This window comes from Pteropus medius, unplaced genomic scaffold, assembly GCF_902729225.1.
Source record: "Pteropus medius unplaced genomic scaffold, Ma_sr-lr_union100, whole genome shotgun sequence".
Lineage (NCBI taxonomy): Eukaryota > Metazoa > Chordata > Mammalia > Chiroptera > Pteropodidae > Pteropus > Pteropus medius.
The window spans coordinates 7,613,781-7,631,377 of record NW_024349803.1 but is presented as its reverse complement, the minus strand read 5'-3'; the positions used below and the strand labels follow the sequence as shown (position 1 = coordinate 7,631,377).

Here is a 17,597-nt window from a genome sequence, read left to right as displayed (position 1 = left end):
TCAATCAGCGAATATTATTAAGCTTTCCCCCTCAAATCACCAATAACCATGAGTGGTAGAATTGCAAGTCATTTTTACTTTTTGCTTTTCTTTCTTTTCCCCTAATTTCAAACAAGGGCAAAATAATGTTTTTTTTTTTAAACGCTTACAGTACCTGGTATTCCTAAGTGGTCTCCCATTCAAGTACTAACCAGGCCTGACCCGGCTTAGCTTCAGAGATCAGACGAGATTGGGCACGTTCAGGGTGGCATGGCCATAGACCAAATATAAATTTTTTAAAAAGGGTTTTCTAAATTTTTTTTTACATCTAACCAAAATAGGCAAATTATTGAATTTTGGGCTTAACTTTTTATACTAGACATAGAAATAGGCCAAAAACGATGTTCACGAAACTCAATGAATGTTAACACAGACATGTAATAGGTTGAAGGGATTCTGTGACAACCTTTACATTTTCATAAAGAAGTTATTTATCTATTGTATGTGACCAAGGTAACATGATCCCTGAAATATACTTAAACATTTTCACAATAAATTTTTCTTCTAAAAAAACCATCAGAAATAAAAGACAACACAGAAACACTAACTTGTCACAAAAACACTTTCTTCAACAAATATTTAAGAAACATATTTAAACGGTCAAAATATCAAAGAGAGGACTGAATCAACTGTTTTACCTCTTTATGTTTCATATCCAACTGGCTCCTAAGAGTCTTAAGCTCTTGTTCACGGATGTCCAAGCAGGTTTCTAGAGCATGCGTCTGTCCTTCCCATTCAGATTTTTTATGAGCCACCATTATGTCAATCTGCTTCATGAGCTCCTGTAATTCTGCTTCACAAGATGTCAAAAATCCCCTATAAATAAGAAAAGATCCTTAAGAACATAGAACATATGTCAAAGTGGCTTTTCATCTTTCAGATGTAAAAATATAACAGACATAAACCTACCTGAAGTGGAACATGTCAATAAATAAGCAGAAGCAAAGAATAGGATATCTGAGCTTTTCCTTTTAATGTTCAATTTAAGGTGATTACTTATTCCACAGAATATTCTGTCTTCCTCTAACACCCAACCTAAAGCCTAAGCCGTTTGATCAAATGCAAGATTGATGTTTTAAGTCTTGCTTGTGAGTGAGACTTCCACAACTAACAACTAGCACTTACGTAATATTTTAGGAAAGCATTCAGGAAGAATCCAAGCCAACTTAGGTCACATTCTCAGCTAGCCAAAATAAAAAGCCTTGGAAGCAAGTAGGCTATTGGGAAAATGATAATACAATTTTAAGAGCTATTTCAACAAATTCATCCTTGAGTCATATTTATTTCAATTATTTTTTCACACCTTATTATTAGAAACTTATTTCAACCTATGTGATTATTGTAAACTTACTGGTGTCCTTCACAGTTTCAGGAGATGCAGAGTTGGGAACAGAAGTGGACACAGATGTACTAAATGCAAAGAGGTTTCCAGGAATGGTCACAGAGCTGTAACTACTAACACTTAAGCACTTTTTTTTAAAAAGCACTTGTTCTTAGTGTCACATAACCTTTGTACTTCTTCTTTTGCTTTTTACAAGTAGAAAATTTAAAGAGGGATAAAAGCAAGTATCCAGATTCATACTGCTGAGAAAAGGCAAAAACCCAGAGAGAGATACTGTCCAAAAATGACATGAATCAGCTTAGCTTTTGCTGAACACTTTTGCTTCTGTACCCAGAGCACAAGAGAGTCAGAGGCATAGCTCAAACGTTTTATAAAGTCAAGTGAGAAGCTCAAGGTCAAAAGCAAACTTACCCACCATGTCCCCGATTTTGTATTCCTTCCAACAAAGCCTCCATCGCCAAATCCCCTTTGTTTTGGCAACTGAGAAAGCAAAAAGATCAGTAAGGAGAAAATTTATTTTTAAGGTCTAACGTTCCAACTGACAAACTTAAGAATGTGAATGAAAGCACACAAATGAGAAAATGCAGCATTTTTTAAGATGACTGTAGGAGCAGTCAAGGAATTATCACTTCAAAAAATATTAGGACCAAATACATTTCAGACTAAAATAACTTAAAATGATCTGAACTGCTGTTGACACTCTTTCAGATGACTGAAATCAAATATTTCATTGCTATATCCCAACTTCCTAATCTAAGGGGGGGGTGGGCAGGGATGGAGGTGGGTGCTAGAAGCAGAGAGACACTGACACAAACCCCTTACAAAATGAGAGGAAGAAATTAGGGGTCACATGTCAGAGGAAAAGTGGTGCTTTAAAAATAAAAATAAAAAAAATAGATATCGCAAATAGGTTAAATGCCCTGAGCTTGAACTCCTTGGTCCAACCAGGAGTTCCTACTCATCCTTGAGATAACAAGCCTGTGATGTTTCCTAGAACACCCTCCCTCCCCTGAAAGGCAGCTACATGGGCCCTCCCTCCTCTATGCTTCATTGTTCCTAGTCCTTAACAGGTTTCACAGGAGTTACACCACAGTGGACTATGTTTTCTGCACATCCTTTTTCCTTACTATCCAACCCTCAAGGGCAGAAAACCAATTTTATTCATCCCCGCAGCTCCAGAGCTTAGTGTAGCATTTCAACATGGCATGTGTTGGATGCTTTTGGCTGAACTCATATCAATTCCCCTCCCTTTCACCTATCCCCCTATGCAAACTGGTCACAGCTGGAGAACTACAGAGAAGAGTGTAGTAGAGAAAGAAAGGAAGGGAGACAGAAGAGACTGCACAGAAAGGGAAAGACAAACCATAAAGAAAGGAAGGTGAGGAAAGACCATCCATATCTACTGTAGATTTCTCACCATTTATCACAAATCTTCAAAACATTAATCAATGTCAAACCACTTCCCACTCCTGAGAAACAGTTTTTGTTTTTCTGGGTTTTTTTTGTTTTTTTCCTTAAACCTTCAAAGGTTCAATCCTGAATTAGCCTTTTAGGTAATTCCCAAATACTGTGGTGTGGAGGCTCTGCTCCTTTGTCCTAATGTCTCATCTAAAAACTACATTGCTGTGAGGGTATTCTTTCATTCAACAAAGAATTCAGTGTTGTATTAACCACCAGTACACAATGATGAAAGACAGGGCCATTTTCAAAGAATTAATAGTCCAGTATGAGAAAGAAAAAATAACCAAAAATATTCTCCCAAGTGAAAAATGTAGTGACAAAGGCATTCTCCTGGAAACACAGAGTAGAATGAGAAAACTGGAAAATACAACCACTGAGTGTTATTTGCATCTATTTCTAAAGTTACTAACAAGATTATTAAACAGGATTATTCGTGCACGGATATGGACAAGAGGGTTTTTTTCCTGTTGGCTTATCCTTCATATTATACCAACATTAGACAAAATAAAAATCTAAAGAAAAAGGTTTTCATATTCTACTCTACTTTCTTTCAAACCACGATATGGTCAATTATAACACAACCTAGATTCTGTGCTTTGGTCCAACCTAGGAAACTGGGAGGCAGTACAAAGTTCACACAGTACCATGTAGATGGAGATCCAGGATACAGTCCTGCTCTGCAACTAACCAGCTTTGTGTCCACCAGCTTTGTGTTCTTGGACTTCAGTATCTGCATCTGTATATGAACTATAATCTCTAAGATTTCTTTCTCATTTTTTGCATAATTCTAATAGCCTATTAAACGTCCACCATAACTAGCCTGCTCTTGACAGCTATACATGTTTATTAATATGTAGGAAAGTGCTATTCTAAGAGTGGTGCTACTACAGTTATTCAAAATTATCACTAGTAAAATTATACTTAAGTCATTATTTAAAATGAACATGAACATATTTAGTAATATATATTAGTAATATGTAATGCATTGATATATTTTCTGAATGACATTTAATAATTAGCAATATTTACAGTAGAAGCTAAAAGTCATTGGATGCTCAAATGTTCTGCCTTGTATATATTGTCTAATTCATTCTTCACAACATTCACAAAAGATAGACACTACTACTTTTGAGGAAACTGAGGCTTAGAAGATTAAATAATTTGACTGTGGTAAAGTACAAATTACAGTCCTAGGATTCAAAGCCAGGCAGTGTGAGTCTCAACCAATGGGGCAACCATTATGTTTTACAGTTCCAGATCTTAAAATACCTTAATATCTTCTTTTGGTTTAATAGTGTCTTCTTGGAGAAAAGCAAAATCAAACCAAGTCAAAAAGTCTGGATACAGGAAAAAATAGGAATAGCACAATAGTGAAAATATTCCAAATAAGGGAAAACTGCCTTTTCAGAAATCAAAATAATGGTCTAAGACAGAGATCTGTTTTGAAAGGGGGATGGAGCGTGGAGGGTAAGGAGTGGGGAGAGATCAGCTTCATTCTCTGTGTAAAATAATCTTACTAACATGTAATGCATTTCTTTAACAATGCCTTCACCGTTGGCTTGACTAGCTGCCAAACACCATCAGTTCTTACTCCTTATGACTCAGATTTTCTGTGGACTTTTCTCATCTGAGTTCCCCATAGCTACAATCATTAATCTCTTTCCTTATCAACCTGACCGTCGTTCAACTCTATGCACTATATCACTTTGCTTTCTTCTTTGCCTGTGCCATGTGATAACTATGTAAAGTTAGATATTCTTTGTTCATAATATTAAATACAAATTTTAGTAATTACTGTTTGATAATCTGCTACTCCCGATCGCTAACATAGAATGCTAATGTGATTAAATGGAAAGTGTAGCTCTACAACTGTTAAAGGACAATCTTAGTTCCCTCTGCAGTTAGACCAAGACATTGACAAGTAAAAGTTATTGATTATAACTCTCCTTTGGAATGAAAGCTGTTTTAAATCAGTGAAATCCGAAACAGGATGATTAAAGGAAATGAAAGCTTTTTCACCAAGTCTAGGAAGTAGGGAAAACACACTTTAAATCTTACGGACAAAAGAATCCAGGATATTTGATAATGGGAAAATCTTTGAAATTCATTAACATGCTGGAAATTAGGAGCTAGAAAGAAACTGAAGATTAACTTCTTCATTTTACAGATCAGGACTACATGCCCAAGATCAAATTACTCATAAAATAGGACACAGGAAGAAAGTAAAAACTCTGGATAGAATTACGAATAAATGCATACTAATAGAAGGGATATGCCTCCATCAAGTCTCATTTGAAGGAGGATAACGATGCACTATCCCTCATCTGCTTAGGTGTTACTATGATTACAAAGATCTATGGCTGTGTCAGATATACTATGGCTGCTCCAATAAACAATCCATATACTTTACCATTGCTCAGAAAGGTCCCTACTTAAACTTAAGGAGGAAAAAAATCAGCAGATAAAGTATCAAAGAAATTTTCCAAAATAAAATAAAATTTTAAAACACTGTCTAAACTATGATTCAAAATCCAGAAAGAATAAGGAGACTGAGAACTCTGAGTAGATAAAAAATACACTTTTATATGGGAAAAATGCCATAAGCAAAGTTAAAAGACAAATGACAACAGTATTTGAAAGTTTTATCACAAAGGGTTAATTATCCAAATATATAGAGAACCTAAAAATTGAAGGGAAAAAGAAATCTATAGAATGGGCAGAAGACATGAATAATTAGCTGACAGAAAAAGAAATGCGAATGACCTTAAATATGAAAAGATGCTCGACCTTGCTCACCAAATTTAAGAGTTACCCTCTTTTCTGTATTAATCAAAAATTAAAAATTTGACAATATATTTTAATGATAAGGCATGAGAAGACAGGCACTCACATACATTGCAGGCGGAATGCAAAATGGTACAACTACTATAGAGGAGATTTTGATAATACCTAGCAACTGATATATATGCATTTGTTACCCTTTGATCCAAAAATATCACTTCTAGGAAACTCTCCCAAAGATACACTGGCAAAAATACAAAATCACATATGCACGAGGATATACATTGCAAGACTATTTGCAATAGCAGGGTTAAAAAAAACTTATCAACAGAGGACTAGCTGAATATTCATTCACCAATGGAATAATATGAAGCCAAAAAAGGGATAACGATCTCTACATACTTCTATAGAAGGATCTACAGGGCATATATTTTTAAGTGAAAAAAGCAAGATACAAAACACTATGTGCGAATACCACCTTCTACCTAAGAAAGGGTGGGGATGAATACACACACACACACATATACATACATATATAGCATGTTTTAATGGAAAAATGAACCCAAAACTAGTAAATATGATACCTATAAGAAAGGAAATAGGGTAGAGAAAACAGGGATGAAAGCTCAACTTGTCTGGATGTACTTTGTTTCACAGGTACTTGTTTTGTAGAAACTATGCTAATTCTTTACATATAATACAAATCCAAATGAGAAAAAAAGCAGTATTAAAAAACTGGAAACGAAATGAAATAAACCAGCTACCAACTAGACATCAAGTTGGCAGCTCAACCATATAATGGTTTTATATGCCTTTAAAATAAAATAATGGTACTGTATATATCCTAAATAGAGTATATAATAGTGATAAAAAAGAACTACAAAGAAATTCTAAACACTATTCAGGAATCATATTGTTAATAATAAAATTAGTATTGTTAATTTGAAACAATTATATATGATACAAGATAAGAAAAAATTAACTATGTTAACGACATTAAGTACTAATATTTCCAGCAAGAGAAAAAATTAACAAATATAAAATCAAATAGGCAAAAAACTATAAAATTAAAATTAAATTGGAAATACCATTGTGAATTCTGTATATTTCTCTTAAAAAATGTATTTCCTTATAGTATATATACTTGATAATGATAATAAATGACTGAAAAAAATGTTATTTCCTAACTCTGGCCACTATAAAGTCTAGATCTAATGACAAATCTAGCACCAACAGCACAGTACCTAGACTGTGGTCTCTAAATACCATCTCCCACTCAAAGGAACCAGGTTCTTGGTGGCCAGAACTGTATAAAGAGACATATTTTACGGAACATGAGGACATTATCAAAGACCACTGATCATATCAACTTAAAGGGGCTGCCACTGGCCAAAGACAGGACAATTTGAGTATCTAAAAAAAGAAAAAAAAAAAGAACTGCAATAAGTTGAAATAATTTAAATATATTCGAGTCTATAAATTCATGATGATTTTAAAAAAAGGCAAAAACTCTCATGGTTACCTTTGGAGGTTGTTAGGCCACCAACTCATTACTGTAGTCTAAAAATGGAGGGAAAGAATTAGGCATTTATCTCCTGTACAAACTGCATTTCAAATAACTGATGGTAGTCAAATAGCTGGCGAGAGAAAGTTCTTCATGAAAGATTTCCAGCCAATAAATACTAAATAGGAGAATTAGAAAATCACCATATGAGACTCCTAATGCAATAACAGATATAGACAATCCAAATCCATGAAAAGATTTCACCAGTAAGTGAAAGGTTCATGGGGAATTTCATGATGGATGGATAGATTGGGCTGACGACACTTGAACCCACTACGCTGCTCAATCTTAGTATTACAAAAAAAGAGAATTCAAACATTATGTCTCTCTAATAATGCAAAAGGAAGTGTACTGCACCACCTAGCAAATATTTTTGCCCCTCTACCAAAAAAAAAAAAAAAAAAAATCAAGGTTGAACCTGATCATGCTTCTAGATCAGTACTGTTCAACAGAACTTTCTGCAATTATGGAAATATTTTATATCTACACTAGTCAAAACGGCAGCCATGAGGCACCTGTGACTAATGAGCACTTGAAACATGGCTAATGCAACCAGGAAACTGAATTTTTAGTTTTATTTCATTTTAATTCATTTAAATAGCCACATGGTGCTACTATGGTAGACAGTGCACTTCCAGATCTAACTACTGGTTTAAAGGAAATAGAGGTACATGTTAAAGTTAAAGTATACCATGCAGATAAAATCAGCTAAATCTAGAATGTTGAGAGAGAGGGGAGGCAAGGGAGCTGTTATATTTAATATTTAAAGGTGTATCAGCCAAATGCAACATGCAGATCTCTACAGGATTTTGATCCAAACAAACTTTGTAAAAAGATATTAAGGGACAGTTTGAGAAATCTGAACTCCGACTAAACACTGACATTATAAAATTTTTACTTTTTCATAGGTGGTTTCGTAAAGCTGAAAAAATGAACTCAGCTCTTGAAGAAAAAAAAAATAACATAAAAATAAAAAATTCAGTTCCTAAAACCTGTATCAATGTTGGCTTCAGGTGAATTTCAAATCAAACTTTTTTTTTTAAGTAGAAAACTATGACAGAGTGGACTACTAATGATGTCACCACGGGCCACCTGCACCACATAAATGAGAACAGGAAAAAGTTTGGTAGAAGGATCAAGTCTTCTTTTAATGGAAGGAAAATGGCATCAGTACAATTAATAAACACGATTACTATAAATAATTTTTAAGACCTGAATCTACACAAATTTTAAAGGGCAGTGTGACTGAATGTTTATAAATCTCTAACACATTTTACTTTGTCGTTTTTACTATATTGATCACGGATAGTGATATAGTCAAAGGGAAACTTAGATGACCAATCTAAAGATGATACTGCATTCCAAATAATACTTTATCATTAAGCTACAGCTATTATAAATCTAAATGTAAATGTTTGAAGGTAACATGTTGATATTCTTTATTACGATTTCTTATCTATAAAAAAATCAAGCATGTGGGGAACTGTATAATTACAGGGTATCTACCCTACAATACTGCTTTATTAACAGAATAACTTTTTTAAGATTTAAGAAATCAGATGTAAGGCTCAAGGAAAATTACTTTGTACAAATAACAGTACTGTAACAATAAATGAACACTAGTCACTGACAACAGACTCATCTGCACTCTGATGTTGTAAAGGGACATAAGAAAAAACACATGAGCCTATATATAGTGTCTTCAAATATCTTCATGATTAAAATATTCCTAAGGAACCATACCTTTTAAACCCTCACTCTATCATTTAGTTGCCATCGTGATTTGTATGGAACAACCCATAAGTTCAGGGTTCCCTAACTTCAGTCCTTCATGATTTCTGCCACATTTCTGTATCTCCTGTACTAACATCAACGTTTTTAAACCAACTCACTTTTTAAAAATTGCTAAACTTCCCATCATAAATGAACTGGCATCACCTGCTGTGGACGACCTACGTCGCAAGAATGCTAGCAAGCTAACTAGATACAAGATAGGCGGAAGGGTTGTGCCGTGGGTTCCCTCCCCGGAAGAGGAGACTGGCCCAGCTGGCTCCACCGGGAGAGCTAAGGACTCGGGAGAAGTTCACCCACCCTGCCGCCCTCCTGCAGGCCCGACCTCAGGGACGTGCTGACCACCTGGCTGGCCTGGACCGCACGCCCTCCAACGCCATAGCGGCCTTCGCGGGCCCGCAGGGCGTACGCGGCGAGGCGGAAGGGCAGGGCGCCGGGGCGGATCTGGGCCAGCGGGGGCGGGCCTGGCGGCCTGCTGGCTGCTGCGGAAGCCAGCCCCGGGCCATTCGGCCGCGCGGACGGCGGCGCCCCGGCCACTGCAGCCAAGACTGCCTCCGGACTAGGGCACGCCGGCCCCTCGCCCGTCCTCCGTGCGCACATGCGGTTAGGGGGCTGCCGCGCGCGCGCCCCCGAGCCTTCCCGCCGTTACCTCCTGCCGGGGGCGCGCGCGTCACCGCCAACCTGACGTCCAGCCCCCGTCGTCGGTACGTTCGTTCCGCCCCCTGCCCCCTCACTTTTAATAGAATTCCTGACCTCCCCTCCGCGGAAGCGAATTGGGCTCACCCACATCCGGGTCTCAGGCGGGAAAGGGCGAGTGTGTCACGTGGGGCAGAGGGTGGGCGCCGGCGGCCGCGGCTTCTTCGCTGGCTCTGTTTCCGGTAAGAGTTTCCCGCGCCCTCCGCCTAGGTTTCGGAGAGCGAGATTACGTTCGTTCCTCAGCGTCGCACTTCCCCCACTCCCTTCAGCCGAGGCTGATGTCTTCACTTCACCCTCCTCATCACTCTCCTCTCCGCTGGCCGGGCCTGGACGTCCCCCGTTTCCACTTTTGACATATCCAGCCCCCGGCGGGAAGTCGGGGCTGTGGGTCGGCCTCACACACCTGTATGAATGGTGGTGGTCTGTGAGGGTCATTTTTAGCGAGGAACAAGATCTTCCTGCTTTGATCATGTACTTACGTGTTTACAAAGCTCTAAAGTGCAGGCATGGATAAAATGTACCCCTGCCCCAGGGAACACACGCACCACGTGTCTGGGAAGAGCATGAAACGGACAAGGTGACAAGCTCCCAATCGAGATCATTCACTATGCCCAGGGAACTAAGGGACCTGCGGAGCCACCTGCAGGAAGTGACCTGGGAACCAAGTTTTTTAGTTCAAGGCAGATTAGCTGCGAGAAAAAAGGAAGAGGGAAAAGCATCCAGGCATGGGGAGTATTACACGTATAACAAAAATGTATTCAGGAAACTGGTAGCAGTTAATTCTGTCAAATGTAGCAGGTGTTTGGGACAATGGCCGTGTCCTGGAAATTGCCTCTCTTAATGCTTTCCACTCTTCCAGCCCCTTAAGAGTGAAGACACTTTAGCGTTTAACTCCGGAAATAGGATGTTGACTCTGATGATGTGATGCCCACGTTGAGTTTGGAAGGAAGAGCACGCGTTAGTAACGGGGAAAGAGGCTTGCTTTTAAGTGCAAAGAGTGGAATGTACGATTGGGTTAGAGATGTTTGGAAGAGGGACAGGTGAAAAAAGATTGAGGCCAAATAGGGGGAACGTGTTGTCGCTGATAATAAAATTTACACATAACAATTGGAAATGATAGTACCTGAGCAATCTGTCACAAAGGCGACCTAACTTAGTGGATCGTGAGGACAAGAAGGTATTCAGGGCAGGCTGCCTGCTGAAGCTAGAGTGATGTGAGAATACTTTATGAAAAAAGTGTGCGGACTTGGGAAAATCAGCAGAGAAAAGGGAGGAGGCTATCCCAGAGGCCAGAGCATCAAGGACAAAGGAGCGGCAGCAGAAAAAAAAGGAGGGCTCTTGTAGAACAGGGAACTCCAAAAATATAACTGGAACTGAGGGGAAGAACCCCTTGAGTCATTCACTAGATAGTACTGTATTAATTCTTGTGTGAACATTAAGACCTCATCTGTTTCACTGTTGGCAGAAGTAGCTGGGTACCTTTTGCGTCAGTTTGGCCTGGGTCCTTATCATAGGGGTAAAAATCCTCCATACTAACCTATATAATCATTACCCAAGTATTAGGGCTATCTTGTAATACTTTTGGGGACAACACAGGCCTAAATGAAGGAGTTGGATTCCACCCCCAGATCGTTTCTTGTATGAGTCTTCAGTCTCAGGTGACTGAGAGTACCTTTGGTGCCATTGACTTCCAGGGCATCAGGATGGCTGCTTTGTAGCAGGGAGCACAACAGAGTGATACCTGTGATGAAGAAGCAGAGCCCAAACTTGGAAAAAGGAACCCAGAGGTATCTTCTAAGCTGGCTACAGTTGTTTAGAAAAAAAATTGGGTAATTGGTCATGGTCAAGGAGCTAAGCAAGCATCTTGACCACTTGGGCCAGGCATTAAAGGGGGTACAGCATTAAGAATCAGAGGAAGAAGAAATAAGCAACATGGGATCCTACCACTACTGTTCACCTGGAGGTGCTCCTTTCAGGGCTCAGCCTGGGTGCCCTCTTGGGAAAGGCCATCTCCTTTACAAGTTCGGATGAGGATTTCTTTCAGGTCTGTGGTTGGTCACTTTGTATAACCCAGTTCAGGATTAATCTTGGTATGTTCATTTAGCTCTTGTGCCTGAGAGTGCCAAGATTAGAGCCAAGGCAGGTGGAGACTTGTAAAAAATGGTTCGGGAAAGGCTAGAGGGGCCAGAGAGACTTGGTTATGAGTCAGGGATTCACCAAAGGCATCCTGAGCAGGGAAAGGTGAAGGTGCAAGTTAGGAGAGAAAAGCTACATTCTTGCTGTGCTGTGGCCTCATAAAGGAGGCCTTCAAATATATTGCCTTCCTGTCATACTATGACACTGGGCTGTCAACTGGGCTATGTCTGATATCTGTTTAGTGTACACTATGAAGAATCCATCAGCCAAGGTTGAAGGCGGGCGGGGGAAGAGGGAAGGGACTGTGATCTTATAAATAAGTTGCCACCTGACTCAGATGAGAAGATGGATCTTTCTCAAGGTGATATTATGCCAAAAGACACATCTAAACTAAAAAAAAAAAAGCCCGGGGAATCCCAGTGCTGGATTACATCAGCTCCTCAGTCTTCGTGTTTAAGAAATAACCTCTTTGGCTTACAGGTTTGACAAGATCAAAGCTTCAGGAGAATGGACAGTGAGGTACAGAGAGATGGAAGGATCTTGGATTTGATTGACGATGCTTGGCGAGAAGATAAGCTGCCTTATGAGGATGTTGCAATACCACTGGTAGGCTCCACTTTGTGCTCAGAATGTTAGGTTAAAGATATGATCTGGTGGGCTCTAGTAGAGGTAGAATGTCAACAGAAAAATAAAGTAGTAGGGCAAAGAAGTCAAAGCTGAGAGTCCTCTAATTCTAGAAGCTTCTGGAAAGCATCTAGACTTTTTATTTGAAGGGAAGTGTGGTTCAGAGAGCTGGTGTGACCAGCGCAGTTAGGAGTCACGCCAGGACTGGAACACAGGTCTTCTGAGCCATTTTCTATTGACCACACAAAAGCCAATAAACCAGTTAAGAGTCTAATGTGTAAGATGGGGAAGAACAAGAAGCAGTGGCATATAAACTAACAATATGTCTTACTTCTCAGCCTGTGATTGTCAGTCTGTTGACATATTTAAAAATTCACATTCTTGGAACACATGCCTATCCTAGGTTCCCTGGAAATATTCAGAAGACATCTGGCTTTTCTTGTTTTGCATTTAGACCATCAAGCTCCTAGAATACTCTTTCCTGATCTCTGAGAAACCGCTCTGTAAGGAGTTTGTTAAACCTTGTATAATAAATGATCTAAAAGTTTTGCTTGTATAAATGCTTATTAAATATCCTTTTTATGTCATAGAGGCCTAACAAAGGATAAAGATCAGGGCCTGGGGACTATTTTTCTTCAGTGCATGCTGACTACCCTGAGAAGAGCCATCAATAAAATACAGCTTATAAGTAGAATACAGCTGCTGTTTACAGAGAGAAAATTCAGCTCACCCACATTTTCATTTAAGAATAGGAGATGATAATGAATAACACACATTATCACATAATAAGTCATAGCTTAGTTCAAGTTTAGAAAAATAGTCAAAAGAGCATAATGAGAATTATAGCTGCCACTTATTTAATAGCAGTTTTATGCCATGGACCAAGGTTGAAATTTGACATACATTATCTCTAATCCTTAAAACAACCTTATAAGGGTGTTTTTCCTTTACAGAAAGGAAATAGGATCAGAAAGGGGAACTTACCCAGGGTGGGGTAGCTGATAAGGTGGACTTCACACGTAGCTCTGTGAGGCTCTAGATTCTGTCCTGTAAACTTTTGTTTCTTTCATCCCACAAGCATTTCTTTGAGGCCTTCTTTGTGCCATAGACTATGTGAACATAAGCTAGTTTCTGCCCCTGGGAATCTAGAGGTGTAACGTACATAAATAAATACTTATATAGGTTCTAAGTAGGGGTCATAACAGCTTATAGTGTATGAAGTGGCTCAGAGGGAATATAATGTTTCAGCTGCTCTTAAGGGAGGATCAGAAGTTTAGCAGGGGTAGACAAGGGTACTCCATCAGAGGAGGCAGATGTGCAGAGACTCAGAGCTTTGAAAGAGTCTGAAAGAGAGTGTGGACAGAAAATATGTTTGTCATATAAGGTAGGCAGAGAAGTTGGGCTTGGACTACATTTTGAGAGGGATGTTTGATACCATGCTTAGACCTTATCCTGAGGATATCAAGGAATGAGTGGTCTTCAAAATAGAAGTCTGCCATGCTCAAATTTAAGTTTTGGAAAATCAGTTCAGCAGCATTGTCAAGGAATGTCTGCCATAGAGAATGAGGGAAGTGACAGGGCAGAGAGACCAGTTAGGAAGCTACTGCATTGGTCTAGGTAAGGGGAGAGGGCCTGAACAATGGCAAGAAAATGGAGGGGGATTGCCAAATTCTGGATATGCTTATGTTTGGATTTGAGGATCATTTGTGTGGTAGGGGGTAAGAGAGGGAAATTTCCAGGTTGTAGCCTAGCCCAGTTGCTAATCCATGTCTTTTCCCATGTCTTGAGATTCTAAGGCATTGTGTGTATCAGTTAGCTTTTGGTGCTGCCTAACAAGTCACTAAAACATAGTGGCTTAAAACAATAGCAACTTATCTCATGATTTTTTAGCTCAGCTGAGAGGGTCTTCTGGTCTTCACCAGCTTGGCTGATCCCTGCTGGACTTGCCTGTGTTCTGCAGAGAGCCAGCAGGCTAGTTGGAAGCTGAGTAATTGAGGACACTTTCTCATGTCTGGCAGTTAGTTAAGCATACTGTGAGCTGGGATGGTGAGGTGACTAGGGCACTGTCTGTCATTATCCAGCAGACTAGCCCAGACTTCACATGGCCATCTCAGGGTTCCAAGAGCAGCACGAGAAGAAACTGCAGTCTTCATGGAACTTAAGCCAAGAGCTGGCTCACTGGTACTGCAGCTGCTTTACATTGGCCAGAGGAAGTCACCTGGCCAGTCCCAATCTAAGACTAGGGAAATAGCCTCTGCCTTTTCACAGGAGTAGCTGCAAAGAATTTTAGCCATTTTTACAATATACCATAATAGATTATTGCATTTATGGTATTCTGTTTGTTTTCTAAGCACATATGCAATTTTGTTTGTTAGCATTCACTGCCAGGAGATAATAGTGACCAAATGAAAGACATTATTTTAGAACGCATACCACAGATGGGATGAAATTGAGCAAAATTGCCTGCCTCTGAATTAAATAATTAAGCAAGGATTTGTTTATTATGCTTTGTCAACTATGAGTAATTATTGGAATCAAATTTTCTCTTTAAATTTGAACATTTTATTGCTTTACAATAAATGATAGTTCTTTTCAATTCATATAAGTGTGTTTGAATTGCAGTCTTAATATTTAGAGCAAGATGTATGTGATTCATATATACTTGTCATATTATAAGTAAATCATTTTATATACATTGAATATAATTCTAAATGAGGAAAACATTATATTTCTATGCCGCATATTGGAATCCAGTGGGAAATCATAAGTCTGGATATTGAGTAACACTTTGCTAAGCCTAAAAAAAAAGTATAAATTTAGATAATTAAAAACAAATATATTGGTATCAGTGAACTCTGATACAAAGCAGAGACCTGGTAGTAATAAATTTAAAGTATAAGGAAGCAATTTTAAAAGTTCTCACAATATACACGCAATGGGAACTGTGAGGTGATGTGTTAACCAACCTTATCGTGGTGATCATTTCCCAGTTTATACGTATATCAAATCATGTTGTACACTTTACAGTTACACAGTGTTATATGTAAATTAAATCTCAGTAAATCTGGGGAAAAAAATATATAACAAAACTATCCCAGATTCTACTCTTAAGTGTGACCCCCTTGCTTATCACTTAAAGGAAATGCTGGCAGGATATGAAGTAGGCTTTGGCCACGTTTTATGCCTTGCTCCACCACTAGGGGGAGGTCTCGTGTTACATTTTCAGAGCTCCTACTCACCTCCACTATCATATAGGCGTGTTGGGCGCAGCATAGTTTTTGAATACATTTCTTGTGCTTAAGGAATATACCAGCAAACGTGGTATTTTTTTAAGGCAGCCTGCCCCAGAAAATACTTAATATTGGCTCTTTTCAGTTTTCCCAGCCACTAAAATAATAGCAAGTGTACTGTGAGCACCGGGTGCCCTGCACAGTGCCACAAACTTGATCTAAATTACCACATTCAGGCCTCACAGAGATCCTCTGAGGTAATCAACGGCGGCTTCTTTTTTTTCTCTCATTTTCAAAGAGGAAACCAAGGCACCAAGGATTCGAATACCTTGCTTGAGTAACCCAGCAGTGAAGTCGTGGGCTTGGATCCCCGTGGCTTCCAGAAACTTGTGCCCTTAGCCTTCTGCCACACTGCCTCCTGCACAAGTGCTAGAGCCATAAGGACATCATGCCTTGCTGGAGAGGCCCTGAGTGATATTGCTAATACTTGACCTCGAGTCTTTTTGTTCTAGCTCTTTCTTTAGGATATATTTCTATCAACTATGCTTCCTGTTTCTGGGTACTCCCAGGTTTTAAGTCTCGGTGCACTTTGAGTTTTAAAGGGTTTGTTGATATACGGTATTCCATCGTTCTGAGTGTCCATTGTACCTTTTCAGAATGAGCTTCCTGAACCTGAACAGGACAACGGTGGCACCACAGAATCTGTTAAAGAACAAGAAATGAAGTGGACCGACTTGGCCTTACAGTACCTCCATGAGAACGTTCCCCCCATAGGAAACTGACACCTGGCTCCTTTTTCATGGACGGATTTTTTTAAATACATAGATACAAATTGTTTCTTTCAGTCTCCTAATTCATATCTTTTAATGATAGATCAGCACTCAGAAATGTACACCCACTTAGTTTGTGGCAGCAAAGTTCAATGTGGAAATACTCACCAGAATGAAAAACAGATTGAGATTTCTCAGGAATGCAGAATATTTGGCTTTTTGAACCTAAAGTTCTTCATTCATTAGCTTGTGTTTAAACATGTTTGGTTAAACATTTGCCGTTAACTCTAATTTTACTTTACTATCAAAGTTTAATACTTCCCAACTACTTATATTTGTCCTGTGACAGGATATTGAAGCTATGAGAGAAAAAGGCTAAAAAGGAAGCTGACATAAGGTGAATTACTAACTTCTCATATACGCCCACTCAGAGAAGCAGTCTGAGTGGATGTCTATGATGCCTGCAGATGCAATGGATATTTAGAAACCCATTCACTGACTGCGGGATTCCTAGGATTCTCCAAGGGCTTTTCAAACTTTGGACACGTTTACAAATTAAAAGGACATTTGGCATGTCCCTCTGCTCTCCCTACCACTTCTTTAGGTGCCTTGGGAAAGGCTCTTGGGCTAGATGGACACTAGTTTTATCCAGTAATGGGATTTATTTTCTTAAAACCCTTTGAGATGTAACTCAAAACACCATGGAGTCAATATTTAGTTATACATTTCTATGAGAATTTGTATTTTGCAAACTATGTTCACGTAGATATATCTCCTGGAGTTATTTGCCTCCATTAAGAGATGTCTGTCTTGTTCTCTATCCAGACTGTAAATTCTGTGGAAAGAGACCCTGGCTTATACTTCTCTACTCATTGAAATACTGAAAATACTGAATAATTGAAACTTCTCATCTCTTTTTTACTGGATCTTTCTATGTACCCATCTTTTAGGAGAAAGTATATCACAAGTGAGCTGCTTGTAGGGTTTTCATCAGAAACATGGTTGTTGCAACTCTCCTATAATCCAGACGCATCCAGGCTAATTTTCCTGCGATTCAGTGTCCTGCCTCAAAGTCATCTCAGAATAAAGATCCCAAGGCACTAGTCCCTCAAATAACCAAAGAAAAACAACCCAATAGAAAAGAGAATTATGTTTAGAAAAAA

At 39.0% G+C, this 17,597-nt stretch overlaps 2 protein-coding genes and 1 pseudogene across 21 annotated transcripts in view; 1 reads left to right on the top strand and 2 right to left on the bottom strand.

Annotated features, from left to right (window-relative positions):
* Positions 1 to 9,873, bottom strand: part of CEP63 (centrosomal protein 63) — a 42,543-nt gene extending 32,670 nt beyond the window's left edge. For 3 of the 17 annotated variants that reach the window (XM_039837200.1, XM_039837201.1, XM_039837204.1), the window contains exons 1-3: positions 9,279 to 9,603; positions 1,797 to 1,861; positions 678 to 855 (exon numbers count right to left, since the gene is read on the bottom strand). In XM_039837200.1, the coding sequence (XP_039693134.1) occupies positions 678 to 855; positions 1,797 to 1,861; positions 9,279 to 9,578 (543 nt within the window). In that variant the 5' untranslated portion in view covers positions 9,579 to 9,603. The other 14 variants (XM_039837196.1, XM_039837207.1, XM_039837202.1 and 11 more) reach the window with 12 other exon arrangements.
* On the bottom strand, positions 143 to 261 carry LOC120582609 (uncharacterized; annotated as a pseudogene).
* Positions 9,544 to 16,503, top strand: ANAPC13 (anaphase promoting complex subunit 13). Of its 4 annotated transcripts, none has more exons than XM_039837210.1 (4): positions 9,546 to 9,682; positions 11,396 to 11,461; positions 12,291 to 12,416; positions 16,321 to 16,503. In XM_039837210.1, the coding sequence occupies exons 3-4, from the start codon at positions 12,318 to 12,320 to the stop codon at positions 16,444 to 16,446; spliced, it is 225 nt and encodes a 74-aa protein (XP_039693144.1). In that variant the 5' UTR covers positions 9,546 to 9,682; positions 11,396 to 11,461; positions 12,291 to 12,317; the 3' UTR covers positions 16,447 to 16,503. The 4 variants fall into 4 exon arrangements, 3 of the variants coding, with proteins under 3 accessions (XP_039693143.1, XP_039693144.1, XP_039693142.1); XR_005647461.1 differs by lacking the exon at positions 9,546 to 9,682 and adding an exon at positions 9,770 to 9,856 and having other exon boundaries at positions 11,369 to 11,461; XM_039837209.1 differs by lacking the exon at positions 11,396 to 11,461 and having other exon boundaries at positions 9,544 to 9,682.
* The last annotated feature ends 1,094 nt before the right edge of the window (positions 16,504 to 17,597 follow it).

What these genes read in the sequence shown, in the direction of transcription:
- ANAPC13 (XM_039837209.1), top strand. Translation starts at nt 12,318, where the DNA reads ATGGACAGTGAGGTACAGAGAGATGGAAGGATCTTGGATTTGATTGAC. An exon ending in AGGATGTTGCAATACCACTG is followed by an intron (nt 12,417 to 16,320) that starts GTAGGCTCCACT and finishes GTACCTTTTCAG; the next exon opens with AATGAGCTTCCTGAACCTGA.